General features: G+C 34.1%; 1 protein-coding gene and 2 non-coding genes across 7 annotated transcripts in view; all 3 read right to left on the bottom strand.

Annotated features, from left to right (window-relative positions):
- Window positions 1–592: 592 nt before the first annotated feature.
- TRNAA-UGC (transfer RNA alanine (anticodon UGC)) lies at window positions 593–664 on the bottom strand. The gene has a single exon. It is a non-coding gene; the product is annotated as a tRNA-Ala (tRNA).
- Window positions 665–15,594: 14,930 nt separating this feature from the next.
- Window positions 15,595–15,666, bottom strand: TRNAA-UGC (transfer RNA alanine (anticodon UGC)). Its single transcript has one exon. It is a non-coding gene; the product is annotated as a tRNA-Ala (tRNA).
- A 2,690-nt stretch (window positions 15,667–18,356) lies between these two features.
- LOC143245269 (histone-lysine N-methyltransferase EHMT1-like) overlaps window positions 18,357–27,033 on the bottom strand; it is a 70,474-nt gene continuing 61,797 nt past the window's right edge. For all 5 annotated transcript variants that reach the window (XR_013025545.1, XM_076491428.1, XM_076491425.1 and 2 more), the window contains 3 exons: window positions 24,055–24,230; window positions 23,410–23,585; window positions 18,357–20,159 (listed from right to left, as the gene is read on the bottom strand). Coding sequence is in view for 4 of the 5 variants with exons in the window: in XM_076491428.1 (XP_076347543.1) it covers window positions 23,411–23,585; window positions 24,055–24,230 (351 nt within the window). In the remaining variant the exon portion in view is untranslated. The remainder of the gene's footprint in view (window positions 20,160–23,409; window positions 23,586–24,054; window positions 24,231–27,033) is intronic.

Below are 27,033 nucleotides of genomic sequence, written 5' to 3'. Positions count from 1 at the left end.
ACATGATAAGAACTGATAATCCACCTTATCATGGTGTTTTCTCAACTTAGCTGACGTAATAAGAACTGATATGATAGGAAAAAACAGCGCCAGATTTAGCCAGAAAGCTTCAAACACCACTTTGTTAAGTTAGGGTGAAAGGGGATACGAGGAGTGTAACTTCACACAAAGAACTGAAAAAAAATGTGAATAGTCTTAAAACGTTGTGAGAAAAGTAAAAAATGACATGTAAAGAGTAAAACAAATATTTAAAGACGTACGCATTAAAAATTGTGATTAAGAGATTGTTTGTTTTTGAATTTCGCACAAAGTTACTCGAGGGTTATCTGTGCTAGCCGTCCCTAAGTTAGCAGTGTAAGACTAGAGGGAAGGCAGCTCGTCATCACCACCCACCGCCAACTCTTGAGCTACTTTTTTACCAACGAATAGTGGGATTGACACTCACGCTATATAATAAAGGCTCCACGGCTGAAAGCGCGAGCACGTTTGGTGTGATTGGGATTTGAACCCGCGACCTTCGGATTGCGAGTGGAATGCCTTAACACACTTAGCCATGCCGGGCCAAAATTTCATTCAGTACAAAACGCACTCATGGAGGTGCCGGGGATCGAACCCGGGACCTTCCACATGCAAAGCGAACACTCTACCACTGAGCTACACCCCCTTGTTGAATTAATGATATATTAAATTAATATTTAAAATAAAATAGTCACTTTTTCAAGCTTCAATATACATTTCTTTTAGTTATAAGTACGTATTGTGGTTTTAACATTTCTCATCACCCCCTGTGTTACTGCCATAAACCTAAAGGCTTATAATGCTAAAATCCATGTTTCAATGCCTCGTGGTGGTCATTGCACAAATACCCCATCGTATAACTTTCACTTTAAATCCAAGCAAGCATTACGTCGTAACTTATCCGTATCGTAAATTTGAGAACCTTTAAAGCACGGAGCTTGCTAATAAACGCAATGCAATTTCTGTGCGAGATTAGGAAATAATCAAAGCCGAGTTATTAACGTGATATATTGCGGATCCAAGGTTTGTGCATTGTTATCCACAGTTTGGGAAGTGAGGGCGTTATAAGAGGAACAAATTCCAATATCCGATTATAGTAGTCTACTAATCCTGAAACAGAAGCTTTGGGAACGTAGAAATGGATGTATTAGTGTTATCAATTCTAGTTGTTATACCTTCCCTAACTTTCTATTTTAAATAATGCTGTAAACAAAGTTCAACACGTGATGATTTAACATTACCGATAATTTTAAATCCTGCACGAGAAACGTTTTATATCTATACGGCAAATATTTTATCACCGCAAGTTTTCCATTCAAACTGTAAATCGTCATTCATATCGGCAAAATTACGAAACGACTAAATTAAAGATAAAAAGTGTCACCTTATACTATTCCAATAAAACGTTCCAAAATAACCCTAACAAGAAGTTAAAAATCAGGCTGTTTTAATTTTTAAATGTTCATTAAACGTTTGGCGCTTACACGCTTGGCCATGCCAGGCCCGAGATAAGATAAGTGTGTTTTTCTTATAGCAAAGCCACAAATGGTTATCTGCTCAGCCCACCGAAGGGAATCGAACCCCTGATTTTAGCGTTGTAAATCCGGAGACATACCGCTGTACTAGCGGGGGGCGTGATTAAAAGAAATATAAATGTAATACCTATCACACTCAGTGACCTTTTGTGTACTACCAAAGGTCATACTGGTCATATCGCTATCAATTAGTTTAAAAAACAGTTATTTCGCTGTAAACAAGATAAATTAAGAGAGTGAAGTGGAAGTGTAATTATTACGTGGAAAGAGTATAAATGGTTAATGGGATACAAATACGTGTAGAATAATTTTAAAGGGTATTTAAATTGTAAAACGTGTAACAAATAAATAATGTGTGTGAAAAAGTAACACGTGTGAACAAATTTACGCCCATTTATTATTCCCGAAAACCAAAACCTTTAGGCTGTCTGATTTTGTATTCTTAGAACGATTCTTGAGATAATGTTATCTTAATCCAATATGTCAGTCTACTCAGTCACTAAAACAGAAAGCTTAAAATAACCTCTTATCAAACGGAGCAATGGCATAAGGAAGATCCTTGTTTAAGGGCTACTTCTTACGAAACTTAGTTTTTTATGTAGTTCTTTAGACCCACGATCCAATATTTATTCAAGTTAAACAAATATTATGTATAAAGCTCTTTTCCAATTAAAATTTTAGCTTCGAATGACCTACAAAAACAATCACATCATGCAATCTCAAATAGCAAATAAGAATATATTTCGAAATAATTTTGTTTTCAGTAGGTCTGTTTTTTTTTCCTGGTAATTATATTTAACATGTTGGCCCGACATGGCGAAGCGTGCGACTCCTAATCTGAGGGTCGCGGGTTCGCATCCCTGTCGCGCCACACATGCTCGCCCTTTCAGCCGTGGGGGCGTTATAATGTTACGGTCAATCCCACTATTCGTTGGTAAAAGAGTAGCCCAAGAGTTGGCGGTAGGTGGTGATGACTAGCTGCCTTCCCTCTAGTCTTACACTGCTAAATTAGGGACGGCTAGCACAGATAGCCCTCGAGTAGCTTTGAAACAAACAATCATTAATACAATGGAAATTAAATATCCATATTAAATATTAATTGAACATATAATAAGCACTTATATTTAATATTAATTGTGCAAAATTCAAAAACAAACAAACAAACAAAACATTTAACATGTTTTTTTAAAAACTTAAATAATGGCTTATTTAGCGTTTCATTGGTGTATTTAGTGAGCATACGCCTCGATTTTAGCCACAATATTTATGTTTTATAGCCTTGCTTTGATTTCATCACAGATCTGTTCTTTTTTAAACACTTCTTACTGAAATTAGACGCTCAATCTGAACGTGAAAGTTTGTATTTACACTTTAGAATAGTTTTATCTGGAAGTAAGGAACAAGTTCTCTCTGTCTTTGAAAACTAAATTAAGAACTCCACAAGGACAAAAAAAAAAAAAAAAAGACGAAAGAAAGTTAAAGAGAGGGTTGGTTACTATCATTATACAGACCTGCGGATTTAAGCTTCATAAAAGTTGGCTTAGTTTTTATAACGGATTTTCCATAATTCAGCTTCGCTGGTTTCGAAAATAAGCTTCCTTTTTTAATTTTTATCACGTGAGGATTTCTTTTACAAATCAAGAAGAAAGATTTCACTTAGATTAACTTGTTATTTCATTTACTACAATGAATATGTTTTATTATTATGTTCGTTGTGTCTGGGTTCTAAAACAATCGATAAGACTCTCACGTCGCGATTGGTCTAGAGAAATCTATAGCTAGTGGTTGTCAACATTTTAAGCACAACAAAATATAAAACAATTTAAAATAAAATGATTCACTTATGTAAAAGTTCATATGACGTTTTGTGAAAAATCTGTACATGATGGAGAAAAACTGATATTATTTTCTGATTCAGCGAACAGGAATTACTGTAGAACATGTACAAATTTTAAGACATTAAAGTTATGACGTGTCTAGGTTTATTTTACGCAGAGGCTACGAAAAGGATGTAAGAAGTTAATATTAGTTTATTCGCAATCTCTAAGGTTATTGGTTGTTTTTATTTTCCACGAATTAGAAACTTAAGCCCCCTGCAAGATGTTTGGCGAGTTTTCCTTTCCCCGCAATTCTAGATAAATTTCTTAGACACGTTTTTAAGCACTTGCTGCAAATTGAGCGCTATGGAAACACTACAAAAATAAAGTCGATAAGACAAGAGTAGCCCAAAACATGTAAAAAGCACTGCTAACTAGTAGTCTTCTTTCTGGACTCTCAGTTCAAAATTGAGGGTGATTTTGCAGACGTAGCCCTTGTGTGGGCTTTGCATGACATTTTTCTTCAAGCAAATAAATCTTGCATCCATTCTCGAATCACCTTTTGTCTTCCTCTTTATTATTAGGTGGACTACAGAATATTTTCTTTTTTTTTTAAACAAAAGCAGAAGTAACTTAAATAACGTAATTTAATGTTTTCATTTAAGCGATGCAGTAGTTTCTAAAAATCATATTATTTAATGGTTTAATTAAATACTTTATTAGCAATAAATGTTGTTGTTTTTTTTAATTTCGCGCAAAGATACACTACGGCTATCTGCACTAGCCGTCCCTAATTTAGCATTGGAAGACTAAAGAGAAGGCAGCTAGTCTTCAACTGCCCTCGGTGGGTTCTGCAGACAGCCTGATGTGGCTTTCTTATAAGAAAACATTACACATACACAAGGCAGCTAGTCATCACCACCCACCGCCAACTCTTGGGCTACTCTTTCACCAACGAATAATGGGATTGACCATCACATTGTAACGCCCCACGGCTGAAAGGAAAAGCATGTTTGGTGTGACGGGGATTCGAACCCGCGACCATCAGATTACGAGGGCCTGGATGAACAAAACTTAATGAAATCTAATGGCTTTATTTAGAAGGGCCTGGATGAACCGGACTTAATGAAATCTAATGACCTTATTTAGAAGGGCCTGGATGAACCGGACTTAATGAAATCTAATGGCCTTATTTAGAAGGGCCTGGATGAACCGGACTTAATGATATCTAATGGCCTTTTTAGAAGGGCCTAGATGAACCCGACTTAATGAAATTTAATGGCCTTATTTAGAAGGGCCTGAATGAATCGGACTTAATGAAATTTAATGGCCTTCTTTAGATGGGCCTGGATGAACCGGACTTAATGAAATATAATGATCTTATTTAGAAGGGCCTGGATTAACCGGACTTAATGAAATCTAATGACCTTATTTAGAAGAGCCTGGATGAACCGGAGTTAATGAAATCTAATGACCTTGTTTAGAAGGGCCTGGATGAACCGGACTAAATGGAATCTAATGGCCTTATTTAGAAGGGCCTGGATGAATTGGACTTAATGAAATTTAATGGCCTTATTTAGAAGGGCCTGGATGAACCCGACTTAATGAAATCTAATGGCCTTATTTATAAGGGCCTGGATGAACCGGACTTAATGAAATCTAATGACCTTATTTAGAATTAATAAATGAGTATTCAGAGAGTTCAGATTCGTCTTTTAAATATTTCTGAATTTTATCTGACTTGTTTATACTAATGTGAGGGCGACCTTTTCCTCTGAGAGTTGTGACGCTCATCGTGACCTGGAGAAAACTTGCTCAAACAAATTCAAACCTCACTTACAAATTCGAAAAGCAGCATACAATAAGTTGTTGGGCCTCTCAAGAGAAATCTTGGTTATTTGTTTTATTTATTATCAGGTGGACTTTGTTTTAGTGGTTTGTTCTTGTTTGTCAACTAAAATAGTTTTCTCGAAAAATGAAAGGTTTTCTGATATAGTAAGTACTGATTGCGTATAGAAAACTCAGATTCGATCTGGCACAGTAATTACCGTGTTGAGCTGATAATCAAAAGTTTGAGCTTCGCATATTATTGCCGATTAACACGCTTTACACTTTCAGCAATAGTGTGTTATAAGAATGACAGTCCGTTCCATTATTTGGCTCATCGCGAACAAAGCCTTAGAGACGACAGGTGTTGCTAAGTGACTGCCTTCCCTCTGGCGGCAGTTAAACAAACAATTGAGCTAGCTTGACTTGAATCCTATTGATTGTTTGCTTGTTAATTTCGTCGTATTTCGCTCAAAGATACTCAAGGACAATCTGCACTTGTCGTCTCTAATTTACAAGTGACAAACAAGAGGGAAAATATCTAATCAACATCGCCCACCGCCAATTCTTGGGCGAGCTCCTTACCAACGAATAGCGGGATTCATCATCACGTTATAACACTCCTTGACTAAAAAGGCAAGCATGTTATGTTAGATGACAGGATTCTAACCCGCAATAAGAATATTGTGGATTGAGGACCCTAACCAGAAATTCTAATATTTGATGTGACTGTTTAATGTTAAGTGTCTCATTCGGATTGAAAATACAAATATTATATCAGTACGTTTTCCCTCAATCACGTCTCTGAAATTGTATGAATATATTGCATTATTAATACCGGATAAAAAGCATAGAAAAAAATTAATAAAATACTACGTCGAGTTCGGTGAATAAAAAAATACCACACTGTGAGGCTTTATTATGTAATGGCCAGTTACACAGTTCGTTGGTAAAAGAGTAGCCCAAGTGTTGGCCGTGGATGACGGCGACTAGCTGCCTTCCTTTTATCACTGCTAAATTAGGGACGTCTAGCGCAGTTAACAGTCTTGCAGCTTTGCGCAAAATTCAAACCAAATCACGTTGCACTCAGTGAATAAAAAAGGATGTTGCGTCGAAATCATTGAATGAAAAAAAAAAATACATACAACTTTGAAAATCGATGACTAAACAAATGTACCACCTCAGGTTAAATGAATAAAAAAACAACACTTCGAAGTCTGTTTGTTTGTTTGTTGTTGAATTTCGCACAAAGCTACTCGAGGGCTATCTGTGCTAACCGTCCCTAATTTAGCAGTGTAAGACTAGAGGGAAGGCAACTAGTCATCACCACCCACCGCCAACTCTTGGGATACTCTTTTACCAACGAATAGTGGGATTGACCGTCACATTATTACGCCCCCATGGCTGAAAGGGCGAGCATGTATGGTGCGATCGGGATTCAAACCCGCAACCCTCGGATTACAAGTCGAACACCTTAACACACTAGGCCATGCCGGGCCGCTTCGAAGTCAATAAACAAAATAAGTATACCACGTTAGGCTTAATGAATATAAGAAAAACAACTTCGAAGTCAATAAACAAAACAAATATACCACCTTAGGCTTAATGAATAAAAAAACACTTCGAAGTCAATAAACAAAACAAATATACCACCTTAGGCTTAATGAATAAAAAAACACTTTGAAGTCAATGAACAAAACAAATATACCACGTTAGGCTTAATGAATAAAAAAACATTTCGAAGTCAATGAACAAAACAAATATACCATGTTAGGCTTAATGAATAAAAAAAAACACTTCGAAGTCAATGAAGAAAACAAATATACCACATTTAGCTTAATGAATAATAAAATAAAACACTTCGAAGCCAATGAACAAAACAAATGTACCACGTTAGGCTAAATGAATAAAAACACACACTTCGAAGTCAATAAACAAAACAAATATACCACGTCAATGTTTTCCGCGTTTTACAGACTACATTAAAATTTCAATGTTTCTATAACATATCTAATTAGATAATTTCGCTTCTAAATGTCACTCCTAATTTGGAGTAAACTTTCCATTCTTTACAGTAATGTTCCTATAAAGTTACCTTTTTGAAAGACTGTATAGCACTACGGCCCTCTACGATATAACCATTTTACATCTCAGAATAAAACTCTAATTTTATGAAACTTGTTTGAATTTTCCCACAAAGCTACGCGAGGGCTATCTGTGCTAGCCGTCCCTAATTTTGCAGTGTAAGACTAGAGGGAAGGCAGGTAGTCATCACCACCTACCGCCAACTCTTGGGCTACTCTTTTACCAACGAATAGTGGGATTCGTCCGTCACATTATAACGCCCCCACGGCTGGGAGGGCGAGCATGTTTAGCGCGACTCGGATGCGAACCCGCGACCCTCAGATAACGAGCGCATGCCTTAACGCGCTCGGCCATGCCGGGCCATTTATGAAACTCTACAGGATATACAATAAAAGAAAATTGAAAACTGGCAAAAAATATCTGACGTAAGTCGATTCGTGCGCATATGTTTTATGTCAAAACCGTTGTGGAAACTACAAAGTTGATGCCTGCGGCTTCTATTAAACTTTCCACAGCAGGGAGAAAGCAATATATGTATTTTTTTTTTCTGTTTGGTTAATGTAATTTCCTTCTTCAATGATTTGTGTGTGAAGGGCAATTTTACTGTCGCATAGAATTAATTAGATTCTGAGACTTCCTCGTAAATTGAAAGGGTGGTGTGTTCGTCCAGGTAAATTAAATATTCAGCTTTCATTCGGCTTACACATAACAATAAAAATTTGTGCTTTAATTATTTGTTCAAAGGTTAAGCAGAACAGCGCAACCTGGTGTACTAAATATTGATTTCTTTTAAGCAGAAAACATTTGTCCTTTATTTTTAAACCTATTTTTAGAAGCGTTTTCATGAAAATAACTGTATTTCTTGTTGTTAAGAAAAAGCCATGCACATTTGTCTATCTTTACCAACCACAAGAATGGCAACCCGATTTTTAGCGTTATAAATTCTCAGAGTTATCGCTATGTCACCTGGGCGACAAAACGATTGGGATTAATGAAATATCGATTTAAAATTTATTGAGTTAAGCAGAGAAATTAACGCCCGTAAACTATACAGGGTTCTTAAAGGATTTTTTTAAAATTATCATATTTTCATATTTATTCACAAATAATCATAGTTTGTATATATTTTGACATAAATTCGAATCTACCTTTTTTTCTTTATCAACTGTAAGTTTGTTTGTTTAGAATTAAGCACAAAGCTACACCATGGGCTATGTGTGCTCTGCCCACCACAGGTATCGAAACCTGGTTTTTTTTTGTGTAAGTCTGCAGATATACCACTATGCCACTGCGGGGCTATTAACTTTAAGACAGAGTCACAAAAATGTTCCTTTTTTAATAACATGAAATAGGAAAATGTAATTTCCTTGCATCTCACAGTCTACAGTTTGTTTTCTGTTGTTCTTGTTATTTGTTTGTTTGTTATTATTGTAAACAATATACTCTATGGTTCTGCCTTTCTTTCTCAGTTAAATAAAAAAATGGTGTTTGGCAATGGTATACATCAAAATATTAGCTTTATTTTGACATATAGTTTATGATATTGTTTTTTTATACATAATAATGAAGAAGATCGGTCGTGATATAACGTTTATCACGCTCCGGCTGGGCATTCCGAAGGTTCACGGTTTCCAGTTCGTTCTGCCCCAAAACTCGTTCCGTCCGTGCTTTGGGTTGTGAAAAAGCGAGTCAATTCATTACGTTGTAATAGTAGGTGCTATAATAAATAAATAATCAATTTATTGTATTATAATTATGAGTGTTACAATAAATAATGAGTATATTAATTAAGATATAACTATGAGTGTTATAATGAATAAGAAATCAATTTATTAAGTTGTAACCATGAGTGATATAATACATAAGGTGTTAATTTATTAAGCTGTAACCATGAGTGATATAATACATAAGGTGTTAATTTATTAAGCTGTAACCATGAGTGATACAATAAATAAAGTGTCAATTTATTTAGCTGTAACCATGAGTGATATAATAAATAAGGTGTCAATTTATTAAGCTGTAACCATGAGTGATATAATACATAAGGTGTTAATTTATTAAGCTGTAACCATGAGTGATACAATAAATAAAGTGTCAATTTATTAAGCTGTAACCATGAGTGATATAATAAATAAAGTGTCAATTTATTAAGATGTAACCATGAGTGATATAATAAATAAAGTGTCAATTTATTAAGATGTAACCATGAGTGATATAATAAATAAGGTGTCAATTTATTAAGCTGTAATCATGAGTGATATAATAAATAACGTGTCAATTTATTAGGCTGTAACCATGAGTGTTAGTAGAATCAAAGAATAAAGGTAACTGTACTATAGTGTCAGTTGTGTTGATACACGAGTGTTAGTAGAATCAAAGAATAAAGGTAACTGTACTATGGTGTCAGTTGTGTTGATACACGAGTGTTAGTAGAATCAAAGAGTAAAGGTAACTGTACTATGGTGTCAGTTGTGTTGATATACGAGTGTTAGTAGAATCAAAGAATAAAGGTAACTGTACTATGGTGTCAGTTGTGTTGATACACGAGTGTTAGTAGAATCAAAGAATAAAGGTAACTGTACTATGGTGTCAGTTGTGTTGATACACGAGTGTTATTAAATCAAAGAATAAAGGTAACTGTACTATAGTGTCAGTTGTGTTGATACACGAGTGTTAGTAGAATCAAAGAATAAAGGTAACTGTACTATAGTGTCAGTTGTGTTGATATACGAGTGTTAGTAGAATCAAAGAGTAAAGGTAACTGTACTATGGTGTCAGTTGTGTTGATACACGAGTGTTAGTAGAATCAAAGAGTAAAGGTAACTGTACTATGGTGTCAGTTGTGTTGATATACGAGTGTTAGTAGAATCAAAGAATAAAGGTAACTGTACTATGGTGTCAGTTGTGTTGATATACGAGTGTTAGTAGAATCAAAGAGTAACAGTAACTGTACTATGGTGTCAGTTGTGTTGATAGAGAAGACAGAAAGATCTTATCGTTTTAAAATATGTTTCAGCATAACGTATACTTAAAAACGATAAGGTGATATACGTATATATATTGTACTTAACATAAAGTAACCTTCCCTTAAATAGAAATCTAATTGTCATTATGAAAATCGGCAGTAGTTGTTTTACTCCACGTTTTGTCTTCTCTGCATGTATCCAATAATTGACATTAAAACTTTTCGGCTGTTTTGAGTCTCCTTGACACAGGCCGTTAACTGGTCAATTTAAAAACTGCATTTATTTGACGTCTCATTATCCCAGTCGTTCCCAAACTGGAGTATAGTAGAACGTTACAAAACTTTACAGCCAAATGTTATATTACAAGCCCTATTATTAGCAGTTAAATTCCACGCAGGTTTTCTGTTTCCTTAAGAAGATATGAAAGAATTACTTTAGTAATGTCCTCTGTGTCAACATTAAGTAACACAGTATTTAAATAATTCGCAAAAACATATGTTTATAATTTAACGCCATTACATAAATAATGAATTTTCCTACACACATCAATGTCAGCAAACTTATTTGTGTATATTTTGCGTGACTGATATATGGTTCCAGGTTTTCACAATGAATATTTTTGTAACTTTAAATAATCTCGACAGAAGACTATGCGGGTGTTCTCATTTCATTAATCACTGTTTATTATACAAGTAAAGAAAGGTAATGTGGACCCTTCTCAGAACCTTTCAGCGTTGTTTATATCCAAATCTGTATGTGTTGATACTATAAGTTTTTACTTTTCGTCCTTAGTAAAAAGAAATATTTGTATTCCTGAAATATGCCGACGATAATTGCTCATTTCATTAAATCTAGACTATGATTTCAGTTTTTATTGCATTCTGACGTCAAGTTTTCGTATGGAATATTTTAGTATATTTGTTATGCCACGTGTTTACTAGAATTCATGTTAAAAACCTCTAATCCAACATTCTTGGATTTATTTGTGCCCCATTTGAGCTATTACCATATTTTCTACAGTCAGTTAGATTTCGCTAGTGTTTCATTTAGATCTCTGAATTTCTTATGACTCTCTATCTAGAATTCAACACTTACATATTCTACATATTTCCCAGGTGCTTTCCTAACCCTAAAAGCACAATCTCTCGTTACAATGTACAATGACTCCTCCTAAGATTCTTTTTTGCAGTACGTAATTATCATTTTACAATAAAAAAATAACTTTACAGTAACAATGATCAAATATTTCATATTTTACTTCTGGAAATTTCAGTCCAGATTTTGTACCTCAGAACGGTTGGCATGGGTATTAACACTTTTATTGATAAGCAGAGATTAACTTTGTTAACCTGAAGATCACCTAGGAAGGTCAAAACGTTGTTCTCTGCTTACTAGTAAAAGTGTTAATACCCATACCAGCCGTTCTGAGATACATTTTTATTTCAAGTGGGTTTCTGATCATTAACAATCCAAATTCTGTCTACGTTTTTAGAGATCGACGTTCCATTTTTATATTTATTAACTAAATTGTTCTCTTTGGTAGATGATAAGTTTTTTAACAGAATATTTTTCGCATTCTCTTTCTACGCTCTTTCAATTTCTTTCACTCACAGAATAATTCTGTATTTGAAATTATTTTCATCCTATCTCAAATTCACTTTAAAACTCTTATGTGTGGAAAACTTTTTAACATTTTAAGCCACTTCAAATGCTTTTGTTTTTTTTTTTAATTTCGCACAAAGCTACTCGAGGGCTATCTGCGCTAGCCGTCCCTAATTTAGCAGTGTAAGACTAGAGGGAAGGCAGCTAGTCATCACCACCCACACGCCAACTCGTGGGTTACTCTTTTACCAACGAATAGTGGGATTGACCGTCACATTATAACGCCCCCACGGCTGAAAAGGGCGAGCATGTTTGGTGCGACAAGCATGCGAACCCGCGACCCTCAGATTACGAGTCGCACGCCTTAACACGCTTGGCCATGCCGGGCTCTATTAAAGTGCTCGTCCGGGATCTTCAAATGGAATGATCTGGAGTTGTTTTTTCGCATATCTTTTCTTATTGGCCAGTTAACATTTTAACGGAAGGTCGAAGATGCTAGTAAAACAAAGTGTAAACCTTCGATAGCTAGGTTTTTTTTATCGTCATAAGCACATCTTGATAGAAAGTGCAGGATTTTGTTTGTTTTTGAAGGTTAAATGTTTAGAATAAAAATTTGCGCTTGGTTTTATCTTGTAATGTTGGAAAGTTCGTTTGGTAACTCAATAATTGTATTATGGAATTATGAAATATTAATACAAAAATGCTACCAACTCAACTGATAGACGAAACAGTCAGTCATAACTTTGAAATTTACAGTTAGGGTTAAACAGCTGGTTCTGGGGTGGTTCGATATCTTTGTACAAACAAAATAGTACCTAATAATAGCAAAGAAGAGTAAAACGTAAAAATTAATTTAAATTATATATTTCTTGTTGTAGACATTAAGATATCTCGCTGAAACAAAATAGTATCTAATAATAGCAAAGAAGAGTAAAACGTAAAAATTAATTTAAATTATATATTTCTTGTTGTAGACATTAAGATATCTCGCTGAAACAAAATAGTATCTAATAATAGCAAAGAAGAGTAAAACGTAAAAATTAATTTAAATTATATATTTCTTGTTGTAGACATTAAGATAACTCGCTGACTTTGTGAAGTTTTAAACGTAACGTCTACAGGTGTTCTAATAAAAACGTAAACAAACATCAGATGACTTCCCGCCATTCCAGTGCGAAAAAGTGTGGATGAATCAGCCTGCAGTCACTCCGTGAATGCTTAAGAACTTTTTTGTTTTGTTTTTCCAATTTACTAGAAAGAACAATCTTATTATTCGGTGTATTTCACGGAGAAAGTTATTCACTGTCACTGTAATAATGTAAACTTGCAGACGAAGATCAAGAATAGCGAGTTAAAGAAGAAAGATGTGTAAGCCGCCAGGAGGTAGGTCTGATTGACATAAAATCGATTGAGATTTGATTTATTTACAGCCAGGGGCGTAGATTTTTTTACACCCAATGGGGGGAAAGGGATTTTTGCAACCACTTATGTGGACTGTTCAATTTGCAAATTGGTAATCTCTGATTACGTGAACCTGAAAGCTGTAAACATGCAGTCACAGAGTAATCTTGTTGCTACGATACTTGCATATATACTTAGGCCTACTGTCTGATACTTACGAACTATCGCTAATATCGAAAAGCTTAGAAGCACGCCTATATTAAGGATGTACATTTCGGCTACTGAAAAAGCCTACATCTAGGCCTAATTATGTAATTCGATTGGTAAGTACACGAGAATCACAGGAACAAACACACAATTTGTAGGTCTGTGATGCAATAAAACAATTCAACAGACCAAACTGTAGGGGGGATGATTGTATGCACAATTCCACTTAATCCCACTTAAAATAAAGGGGAATGTATCCTCCCATCCCCCAAGATCTACGCCCCTAGTTACAGCTAAAGGAAATAAACTTGTTCTCAGTTATGTTCTTTGTGTGTATGTGTGAAAACATTTCAAGTTAAGCGGTATCTCACCTCCTTCAATATTTTTTTAACACGAAGATGTTTATGGATTACTGAGTGAAAAAAAAAAAGAGAGTTAATTTTAGTCGTTACCCTAAATTTTGTTAATTGTTAAACCTAGTAAAACGTTTAACTCTCCGAGAAGCTACAGCCACAATAAACACATTATGACCAGATAGTATGAGCGTTCTATTCGCAATCTATTTTTCCTTAAAGGAAGACTGATCCATAACCTTTCGTAATATCGTAATAGCTATCATACATTACGGCCCGGCATGGCCAAGCGTGTTAAGGAGTGCGACTCGTAGTCTGAGGGTCGCAGGTTCTCATCCCCGTCGCGCCAAACATGCTCGCCCTTTCACCCTTTTGGGGCGTTATAATGTTCCGGTCAATCCCACTGTTCGTTGGTAAAAGGGCAGCCCAAGAGTTGGCGGTTGGTGGTGATGACTAGCTGCCTTCCCTCTAGTCTTACACTGCAAAATTAGGGACGGCTAGCACAGATATCCCTCGAGTAGCTTTGTGCGAAATTCAAAAAACAAACAAATCATACATTAGCCCTAACTGTAGTTACACGCTCGCTCGTAATTATATAATTTTTATCCAGCATCGGCATAGTACAAATAACCCATTGTGTGGCTTTACACTAAAACAACTGTTTTGAATTTGAGTTAAAATATTCAAAATCGTTTTAGGGTTAACAATGCTCCTTGGCTAACTTTTAAAGTACACCTTTTTTACAACGATGCCAATTGGTGTCAGAAGTTAGTATTTTATCTAAAAACCAGCTTCAAAATTTAGCCAAGCAGTTTTTTTATTATTATTATTCAGTAGATCTAAAGTAACAGATGGGCATTAGTGTCAATATTTTTCCCGTATTATGCTTCGTGTTTGGATTATTGTACAATAAGAAAATGATTCATTTCTGTCAAAACAAAACGTTCCACATACTGAAATACTGGTCATGCCTTTGGCAGGTGTCAGTAATATGTTTCCATATAGCTGTTTTTCATTATAGATATGCGGGTATTTATGTCATGTATCACTGCCGTTTGTAAACACATGAACATGTAACAGGATCAAACACATGGATAAACATATCCAAACCAGCAGTTGATTGTTTAATTCAAAACTACAACGATAATCTGAGAATGTTTCATTAGCTTATTCATTAGGCTTAGCCTCACCAGTTGTTATTACTCCAACATTTATAATTATACACTTTGTATCCGGATTTTTAGAAAGTAAAATCCTGGGTCGGCATGGTCCAAATAATCCATCTACACTAAAACAACTGTTCTAAATTTGATTTAAAATAAATATTCAAAAATCGTTTTAGGGTTAATACTGCCCTCATGCTAGCTGTTCATCTAAATGTTTTGTCAGGATATTTCTCTCAATCACGTTGCAGTCAGTGAATAAAAAAGGATGTTGCGTCGAAATCATTGAATGAAGAAAAATACATACAACTTTGAAAATCGATGACTAAACAAATATACCACCTTAGGTTAAATGAATAAAAAAAACACACTTCGAAGTCTGTTTGTTTGTTTGTTGTTGAATTTCGCACAAAACTACTCGAGGGCCATCTGTGCTAGCCGTCCCTAATTTAGCAGTGTAAGACTAGAGGGAAGGCAGCTAGTCATCACCACCCACCGCCAACTATTGGGCTACTTTTTTACCAACGAATAGTGGGATTGACACTTCGGATTGCGAGTGGAACGCCTTAACACACTTAGCCATGCCGGGCCAAAATTTCATTCAGTACAAAATGCACTCATGGAGGTGCCGGGGATCGAACCCGGGACCTTTCACATGCAAAGCGAACACTCTACCACTGAGCTACACCCCCTTGTTGTATTAATAATATAAATATTATATTAAATTAATATTTAAAACAAAATAGTCACTTTTTCAAGTTTCAATATACATTTCTTTTAGTTATAAGTACGTATTGTGGTTTTAACATTTCTCATGACCCCCTGTGTTACTGCCATAAATCTAAAGGCTTATAATGCTATAATCCATGTTTCAATGCCTCGTGGTGGTCATTGCACAAATACCTCATCGTATAACTTTCAGTTTAAATCCAAGCAAGCATTACGTCATAACTTATCCGTATCGTAAATTTGAGAACCTTTAAAGCACGGAGCTTGCTAATAAACGCAATGCAATTTCTGTGCGAGATTAGGAAATAATCAAAGCCGAGTTATTAACGTGATATATTGCGGATCCAAGGTTTGTGCATTGTTATCCACAGTTTGGGAAGTGAGGGCGTTATAAGAGGAACAAATTCCAATATCCGATTGTAGTAGTCTACTAATCCTGAAACAGAAGCTTTGGGAACGTAGAAATGGATGTATTAGTGTTATCAATTCTAGTTGTTATACCTTCCCTAACTTTCTATTTTAAATAATGCTGTAAACAAAGTTCAACACGTGATGATTTAACTTTACCGATAATTTTAAATCCTGCACGAGAAACGTTTTATATCTATACGGCAAATATTTTATCACCACAAGTCTTCCATTCAAAATGTAAATCGTCATTCATATCGGCAAAATTACGAAACGACTAAATTAAAGATAAAAAGTGTCACCTTATACTATTCCATTTAAACGTTCCGAAATAACCCTAACAAGAACAACAAGTTAAAAATCAGGCTGTTTTTATTTTTAAATGTTCGTTAAACGTTACAACAAGGACTATTATATATATTTATATGTATACACACACAAAAGACTCAATACACTGAGTGCTGTTGAAGACTGATCTTCATATCATGACGATGTTCTTCTAAGGCTTTCACGTCTTCGATTTACACAACCATAAACTAATTCCTTTATCAAAAGTTTACCTACGACGTTTGTTAAAAGTGTGAAAGCTGTCCATTATAAAATTTGCAGTATTCTTCGGTCAGTTCTCTACAAAATTAAATCAAACAAACGAATAAATAACCGTTAATTCGGATTAGCCAATGGTTGACAACGCAATGTCGTAGTTCTTGAGAGCCCACAAGGCTAGTTTACAGAACATGGGATGGCAAAGAAAGAATTTCACTACAAACTTGAGACCCAGTTCATTTCCCTTAAAGTCTACGTAAATTAACTATCTCGTTTGTTGTTGTTTTTTTATGAGGGCCTTAGATGCCAAAGATTTGACTGAAATGTTAAAACAATGTTGAATCTTCTATTTCATTCCAAATATTTTCCAATTAATGTACGATATTTAAATTCTATATATTTATTATGCGTGTTGTAAAATTACCAGTATATATTTTAACATCCGGGTTATATGAAACGCCTCTATATATTTTAATTCATGTAGCATACGGGTTACATTTGTTTTCATTTATTACGCGTGTTGTCCAAGTTACATAGAATCAATGAGTTCAAGTAGCGTAAAAGAACGTATCTTTAAATTACGTCTCTTCTTACTTCATTTCCGAAAAGAGAAATTTAAAATAGAATGTAATTTAACATGGACGAATTTCCCATTTCTCATGCATTCTAATTATTCTTTGTTATACCAAATTTTTGAGGGCTTCATTATGTGCAATTTTTAAAGTACTAAAATATTCAACAAATGATTTATTCATTGAATCTATTTAATTTCATCACTTGATCTTTTAACTTTTAGACCTAACAAGGTGAATTTATAATTGATTATGTACTATTCTCCAAACAATTATTTCAGGAACCATACAAATCGATGTGCTTTTCTCAAACAAACTGTAATCCTCATGTGATTGGCTGTGTTGTTCTCAAACAATGATTCAAACAGCAAATGACTAGCTGTAAAAATGCAGGAACTTCAAAAACTAAATGCTGGCTGTGTTGTTCCCAAACTGTGACTTAAGCAGCATTCAATTGTCTGTTTCCTCCAGACAATGGTTGTGTTATTCCCAAACTGTGACTTAAACAGCAAACAACTGTGTGTTTCTTCCAGACAACAGATGTGTTGTTCTTAAACTGTGACTTAAGCAACACACAACTGTGTTTCTTCCAGACAATGGCTGTGCTGTTTCCATACTGTGACTTAAGCAGCGTTCAATTGTCTGTTTCCTCCAGACAATGGCTGTGTTCCCAAACTGTGACTTAAGCAGCAAGCAACTGTGTTTATTCCAGGCAATGGCTGTGTTGTTCCCACACTGTGATTTAAGCAGCATTCAATTGTCTGTTTCCTCCAGACAATGGCTGTGTTCCCAAACTGTGACTTAAGCAACACACAACTGTGTTTCTTCCAGACAATGGCTGTGCTGTTCCCATACTGTGACTTAAGCAGCATTCAATTGTCTGTTTCTTCCAGACAATGGTTGTGTTATTCCCAAACTGTGACTTAAGCAGCAAACAACCATGTGTTTCTTCCAGACAACAGATGTGTTATTCTCAAACTGTGACTTAAGCAGCAAACAACTATCTGTGTTTATTCCAGACAACGACTGTGCTATAAATACCTGCTTTATTACTTCATTTGATAAAATTATAAACTATAACAGAATGTGCACAGCAACCTCATCACAACACATAAAACCAAGACACAGCCATTAAAATATATTTATTACTGCTTCACATCACAAGAAGTACAAATTTATTCGATAAGCCTGTGAATGGAAGTTCAACCAATAAGTTGGAAGTTTTCATTGGATGAAAAAACATACAAACCAACTAGAAATGTAATTCAATAATAACGCTTTAGTTAACTTTGTATTAATCCAACAACGTACTCTGACCCACAGTATACATATCAGAAGAGAAATATGTTTTATTAAACAAATTTGTGAAAAGAAAAAAACAAATTCCTAAAGCATTTTTTTTATTTTTGTGAAGAAAGTGTGAGCGAGTTAACACTTTATCTTGTATATACGTTAAGAGTCGGTGGAAAAGGTTAGACTGGGCATGCCAAACTCAACAAGATAACATATTTGTTTCATAACATGATTCACCATTTCAATAAGCCGATGCTTTGATTACATAACAAAATAACACATAATAAACCGATGCTGTGATTACATAACACAACAACTGAAATAACATTTTCCAAAATATCAAAATTCTTCTCATTGAAATGTAAATTTTATCTTTAACTTGTGTTTCATTTTTAATTCTGTAAACAGCTGCTTTGCAGAAGAGCTTCATTTTACAGTGGATGGAGGTGGGAAATGAATTTTAAGCATATAATTAATGTTTTGTATTCTAGATAAAATCTTGAAACATGTAGTAAAATGTGAAATTGTTACAAACTTAAAAGCCCATTGGATCATAAGTAAGTTAACTCAGTACAATTGTTTTGTGAAACTAAAATTTCGAGGTAAAAAATCCACAGCATAGTCAATTTGTTTGTTGTTAAACAAGAACCTACACATTGAGATATCTGTGATCTGCCTAAAACTGGCAGTAAAGCCTGGTTTTCAGAGTTATAGGCTTACTGCTGTCCCACTGATGGAGGAAAAGGGGCGTGCCCTCGGTATAGACAAAACATGCATTAAAAATAAATTCAGTGTTTTAAAAATAGGTTAAAATACTAACAATTACACTGAACCGACCATTATTTCTCCTTCAGTTCAACTTAAAAACATTATTTTAAAAAGAAACAACATACTGATACAATAGCTTTAATTAACATCACAACATATGTCTGTATGACTTTAGGGAAAGAAGCTTATTCAAAAAAATAAGTCATTAGATCAGTGCTTATGCAAATTATAAAAAGTGGCAAAGATACCGTATCTAGGCAAGCTGTGAAAACTTACTGGAAACCAGGAATAGAAAAAATGAAATATTTACAATTAAAAGACATAATTGTTCATGTAAAGGTAGCAAACCAAAAGAAAGCCAAGTGCTTGTGGGTTTTTTTTTTCTTCCACCTAAACATGTAAAAACTAAATGTCCCAAATTAGAAATTATCTTAAAACATTCCAATTGATGAATGACTGAGAAGCCATCACATTCTGTTCTGAAAGACAACGTGCTTGTAGCCTATAACAAGAACATTTTAACAGTAAAAGTTTGCACTCTTTATGACAAGTCCACCTTAATGACAGATGATGCACAGTTTGTAACACAGAAATCTTTGCAAACAAATGGTGACAGAGTCTGCAACAAGGACATCGTAACAGCAGATGTTTGTAACATGAAAATCTTACAGTGGATACTTGAAATATCTCAACACCTGCTACTAATTTTTTGTTCTCTTAGAAATGTCACACCTCATTTGTTCTTAAAATATACATTTATCACTTCTTTTTTTTCTTGTTACTTCAAAACAGGTAATTCACACTGCTTCATCCAGTAATTATTACAGACAGGTTGTTATCTTCAAAACACTCTTTAAATATTGTGAAACCTACAAATAAAACAAAAAACTAAATCACACGAAAGAGAATAATTTATCACAAAAATCTATACATCAAATAACATTATTAATTATTTAATTATTATTGAAATAACAATAATATGTCTTGGATAAAAAATATAAAATTAAGCATGAAAACTAAAAGCTTGAGAACTCTTTTAAAATAGCACTTACTACACGTGATTTCAGGCTAATGAAAACTTATGAAGTAAATATATTTTTTACTTCTTGTAGCAGTAATAACTGATGGCTGGTAATTCAGACAATCAAACAACAGAACAAAATTTTTACTGCTGGTGTAAATAAAATGTAATGTCTTTTTTTTTTTATAATACACATTCGAAAACTTTGTTTTCATGACTTTGAAACCCAGATCTTTCACCATTTATCAGAACTGAGTTTATTTTATGAATTCTGTAATCCATGTAAACTTTATGTGAAACTACTTTAATTAACAAAAGCTTTGTGCTAATGGATTTTAAGTAAAAGATCTCAGTGCTAAACTCAGAATACATAATATACATGTACAGTACTTCTGTAATACACAGTTCCGATGAACAATTTTGATGTTTATTATTAAGATATTAGCACTGAAACAACATGTTTGGTTAGATAAGTTATTCATTCGTACCTTTAAGCGTAATGCTACACAATGGGCTAACTGTGAGACATCATGGGGACTAAACCATAAAAGTTAGCTTTATAAGCTCTCAAGCTCAGTGTTGAGCTATCAGGGGACTGACCAGATGGAAAACCTAATACACAAGTCAATCAGACCAAACCTGTGGGTTCTGGGGGAGAAAATACTCCCTACCCTTGCCAGAAATTTTTCTCCCAAAACACAACCAAAGTCCAGAAAATGGAATGACTGGAAAAAACTCAAATCTAATTATTTTCTGCAATACAAAATATACTTGTAACAGCAGGTAGCGAGTAGGTGGACTTCAGAAAGAGTGGACATCCCTCCCATAACAGTCACTCATAGTATGCATATATTAGGGACTGTTGTGTGATTGGTGCCCCATTTAATGTGTCATTACGATTGGGTGATAAGAAAAATTAGAAAATGATTGGAAAAAGTTTGAGGACTGATGCACTCCTCACCATCTTCTTCTGCTGCAGTATTACAGAGTAATAACTGTTCTAGTTCTGTCTCTTTGTCTGTGAGGTTCTCAAAAAAATGACAGCTGTAACCAGAGCAATTGCCATTAGCTATGCAAGTAATATGGCATTTCCACTTCTTTCTTGTGCTAGACACAGACAACCAAACAGGGTGAAATGAGACAAGTGAGAAAGGCACACATCAAGAACAACAGGAGTATGTTGACACACGTACAAAGAGAGACAGAGAAACAGCTGAGACTGTTCCAGAAGAATAATGCTTCACATGGGCAGAGAAAGACAGAAAGAAAAAGTTACACAAAAACACCACAGGAAGACACATGTATGATCACAACAGATATCAGAGATGCAAAACTAGGACAGCTTTAATCGCCTAATGAATGATGTGGACAATGTTTTATTGTGTCATAACAGACACCTCACAACCAACATTACCATCCATGGTGTCCTGAATAGTAGCACACTTGACACAACAAATACTGTATTTGGTATGCTGATCCCACAGAAAACCCTTGTTTGTATTCTCATATCTAAACATAGTTTTGAAAATCTCTAATCCTGCCGCTGGTATTATTAGTATAAATTGAACAAACTTCACCAAGACAGAGAGCTTAGATGTGGTGAATATGCAACTTCTAGAAGACTTTAAAACTGTCTTGGTTAATTTCCTCAAACAAGTTATCTCTGCTGTGATTTCACTCTTGCCTGGAATATTGTATCTCACTGGATACTTCTTTGCCAGATATTCTAGCATCTTTCCTGGTCCTCTCTTACAAAAGGAATCTATCTCACAAAGCTCTAATAGCTATTGGATATCTTCTCTAAATATGTCGATGGTTTTCCTGCTGTACATATTGCCTTTCCATGGTTTAGTTGCTTGTTCACATGAGAATAAAGTAGCAGGCTTGTAGTCATTTAGGACATAGCTGTACATGTTGTTTTTGCCATTCCTGACATCAACAAATGTCCAGTTCCCCAGACTGCCAGAAAAATGCAGGTCTCTTGATAGAAAAGGGCTGATTATCACATGACTCAACATCACTCTTCTATCAGCATCAGACACATTACACTGTGCTTTTCACCTACACCATGTCTGCTTCAGTTGTGCTTCTGTCAGGATGTAAACACCAGTCAGTAGTACAAACCTAAAATCTGATTTTGACTTGAACTCCATTGCAATGGCTTTCATCATCTGTTAACTCCTGATCTTCTGTGTCACTGTTCAGCAACACATTAGACTTATCTTCATACGTATTGTTTGTAATTAACCATTGGGATATCTGTGCTGTGCTCACCACAAGTACTGAAACCCCCCATACCGCTGGGGGGTTCATATACATTGTCTTCACCTTCACTCTCATCAACTTCATCAAATCTTCTCCCTAAAGTGCTCTGGACTTCAGGATGCACCAATTATTTCCCAGACTGACATTCACATGAACCTCGGTCAGTCCAACATTTGAATAAGTTTAAAGAAGTGTAGACTTTGCAGGACCATCTTGGAAGGTGTGTAAAAGCGGGTAGTCACAGATAGTCAACTGTAAAACAACATAGATTTCAAATAATGAGAAGTGGATAAGTTAATTTAATAATAGAGGCTGAGACAAACTGCAAAGTGTATTCAGAATAAAGGTATCTTTAAAACCAGAAAAGGTTTTACTGGAACTCTTTGTGCATCAGGTATAAATAATATGAAATTATATTTCAGGTTATTAATATCTGCAAATACTAGATGAAAATTTAAAGCCTGTGTTCAATAACTATGTTAAAGTAAACATTAAGTTAAATCATACAACGTACAGACTACAAAAATATTACATACATAATAAATTAGTCTAAAATTAAACATTCATAAGTAACTGACTTAAATCAAATTATTAAGGTTTTAATATAAGTTTAATTTGACAAAACATTTCTTGAGCAAAGTCTTCAAGGTCGTTTGTTTAGCCACGAAACAAAATGTGTAAATGGTATTAGTTGTACTTACTGTGATTTTAATTCAATACATCTAGTTCACAAAATGTACAGAAAAGCTATATTTAGGCGAAGATCAGACTACACAATTTTAATAGATTAGTGCATGTTTAACTACAATTCCCATCAGTAGCATGGTGCTTACTTCACTGTTGGGGAAACGATCTGACCACTTCTTCTCCCCGGTCTTCTCTTAGTCTACGATAATAATTTTCTAGCGTTGTGTGTATAGTTTCTTTAGAATATCTGCATTTCGGTGAGCCACAGCCACAAGTGAAGTTCTTGTACTTTATAACCCAGAATTTCTCACCATAATCAAAACTACAAAAAATGTATTTATTAGATATTTACCATCTAACAGATCATTTATTTCTTAGTAAAAGGAAGAATAATAAAAATGTGCACAATACTTTCTAACCTCTTTCCAGTCTGATAGCATGCCCTTCATCATAAATTTGTAACAAAATTTATAAAACTTAAGGTTCTATAACCTTAATCAAATTTTGACAACACCTGTATACAATATTCCATAATGCTTATTTTTACCATATTAAGCATCTAACATATTGACGTACGTACGAAAATCCAACAACACGAGAAGTTAAACTACATCTGATTTGACACGAAATTCCTTCACACCAAGTGCCACGAATAATACAGTTGTCTGTTTCCTACACCTCTACAAGTCAATTTTCAAATTAAACTTTCAAAGCTACATTTGTTATAGATGAAACACGAGATTAGTAACTGTCTCAGGAAAGCAAAAAAATAACAACACTACAAGTCTTACCCTAATTCCTCGTGGGGTTTGATATCACGAGAACTAAAGAAGGCAATGCGAGGAAAGCTCAGGTCTTGATGGTCCACGAACACTTTTACAGGCACCAAATTCGGTTCACACAAGTGATTGATAAACCGACTAATGTTTCCATAGTAACGTGCATCTAAACAAAATGTTTCACCATCCTGAAAAGTAAAATAATTTGTTGAAAGTTACAATCAAAAAGGCTATACTCGGACCATAATATAACGGTATCTACATTAACGTGATAACAGCATTTCTTTTTTTTTAACAGAAATATCTAATAAGAGTGACAGGACAATGAAATAAGATAGAAAGTTTTTTATATTAATGTTACAATATTATCAAAAAATTAGTAAAGACTTAAACACAATCTTAAACAGTTTACTTTTATGCATGCTTTAGAAGAAGTTGGTTCTTATGATGAAAATTATCAAAATTTTTTTCAATACTGAAAAATAATTCAGTTTACTGGTAAACCTTAATCAAATGGTTGATTAAAATGTTGCTCTACTTAATAAATGGCTTAAGGTGCATTAAAAAAATTGTCTTAAATTTGTTTTGTTTCAGAGCAAAGCCACATTGATCTATCTGCTGCGTCCACTGTGTAGAATGAAGGGATGACCTAGATTTTAGCATTGTGACTGTAAACTTACTGAAGGGATATCATGTTGTGAAAGAAATTTAAGTACAAGTCAAACATCAAAATTTGTTAGTAGTTTTAAAATAAAACAGTATTAGAAAAAATCCTAAAATTCGCTAACAGCTGTATCATAGTTTTTTGTTTGTTTGTCTACTAATTTTTATTGTGCACTTCTTATTAAACATTAATAACACTGGCCATTATGTTTTGTATGAAAAGTAAAATTTAATATTTTGAAAAATGAATATTACATTAATCAGAACCTGAAAATTACACATGTCTTAATATCAAACGTTCAATCCAAAAATAAAACCTCACATGGATGATTCTAAGTTTTGAGATGTGCCAATTTTGATATTGTTGAAACAAACACAATTGCCTATCTTAAATAATTAACATTAATAAAGCCAACTTTGATACTACTGAAACAAACACAATTACCTGTCTTGAACAATTAACATCAACAATGACAACTTTGATATTGTTGAAACAAACACAATTACCTATCTTAAATAATTAACATTAATAAAGCCAACTTTGATACTACTGAAACAAACACAATTACCTGTCTTGAACAAGTAACATCAACAATGATATTGTTGAAACAAACACAATTTCCTATCTTGAACAATTAACATCAACAATGACAACTTTGATATTGTTGAAACAAACACAATTACCTATCTTGAACAATTAACATCAATAAAGCCAACTTTGACATTGTTGAAACAAAGACAATTGCCTATCTTAAATAATTAACATTAATAAAGCCAACTTTGATACTACTGAAACAAACACAATTACCTGTCTTGAACAATTAACATCAACAATGACAACTTTGATATTGTTGAAACAAACACAATTTCCTATCTTGAACAATTAACATCAACAATGACAACTTTGATATTGTTGAAACAAACACAATTACCTATCTTAAATAATTAACATTAATAAAGCCAACTTTGATACTATTGAAACAAACACAATTACCTGTTTTGAACAAGTAACATCAACAATGATATTATTGAAACAAACACAATTTCCTATCTTGACCAATTATCATCAACAATGACAACTTTGATATTGTTGAAACAAACACAATTTCCTATCTTGAACAATTAACATCAATAAAGCCAACTTTGACATTGTTGAAACAAAGACAATTTCCTATCTTGAACAATTAACATCAACAATGACAACTTTGATATTGTTGAAACAAACACAATTACCTATCTTAAATAATTAACATTAATAAAGCCAACTTTGATACTATTGAAACAAACACAATTACCTGTCTTGAACAATTAACATCAACAATGACAACTTTGATATTGTTGAAACAAACACAATTGCCTATCTTAAATAATTAACATTAATAAAGCCAACTTTGATACTATTGAAACAAACACAATTACCTGTCTTGAACAAGTAACATCAACAATGATATTGTTGAAACAAACACAATTTCCTATCTTGACCAATTATCATCAATAAAGCCAACTTTGATATTGTTGAAACAAGCTCATTTTCCTATGTTGAACAATTAATATCAACAATGACAACTTTGATATTCTTAAAACAAACACAATTTCCTATCTTGAACAATTAACATCAACAATGATTATTTTGTTATTGTTGAAACAAGCTCAATTTCATATGTTGAACCATTAACATCAACAATGACATTCTTAAAACAAACACAATTACCTGTCTTGAACAATTAACATCAACAATGACGACTGATATTGTTGAAACAAGCTCAATTTCCTATCCTGAACAATTAACGTCAACAATGACAACATTGATATTCTTAAAACAAACACAATTACCTGTCTTGAACAATTAACATCAACAATAACAACTTTGATATTGCTGAAACAAATACAATTTCCTATGTTGAACAATTAACATCAACAATGACAACTGATATTGTTGAAACAAGCTCAATTTCCTATCTTGAACAATTAAAATCAACAATGACAACTTTGATACTGTTGAAATAAACACAATTTCCTATCCAAAACAATTAACATCAACAATGACAACTTTGACACTGTTGAAACAAACACACTTTCCTATGTTGAACAATTAACATCAACAATGACAACATTGATATTGTTGAAACAAGACCAAGGTCCCATCAAACTTTTTACTTTTTGAAGAGAAAACAGTTTCAGGGATTTCAAACTCTACTGATATAACAACTCCTCCGTCTAGAAACCATTCAAGTATCCTCTGCTCTGGTGAACCATTTACAGCAATTCAATGTCTTCCCTATGGTAAGGAGCCCAAGACTGAAAACAATATTCCAAATGTGGCCTAAC

Source organism: Tachypleus tridentatus, chromosome 2, assembly GCF_004210375.1.
Source record: "Tachypleus tridentatus isolate NWPU-2018 chromosome 2, ASM421037v1, whole genome shotgun sequence".
In the NCBI taxonomy this organism is placed as follows: Eukaryota; Metazoa; Arthropoda; class Merostomata; order Xiphosura; family Limulidae; genus Tachypleus; species Tachypleus tridentatus.
This window is presented reverse-complemented; position numbering and strand designations above follow the sequence as displayed.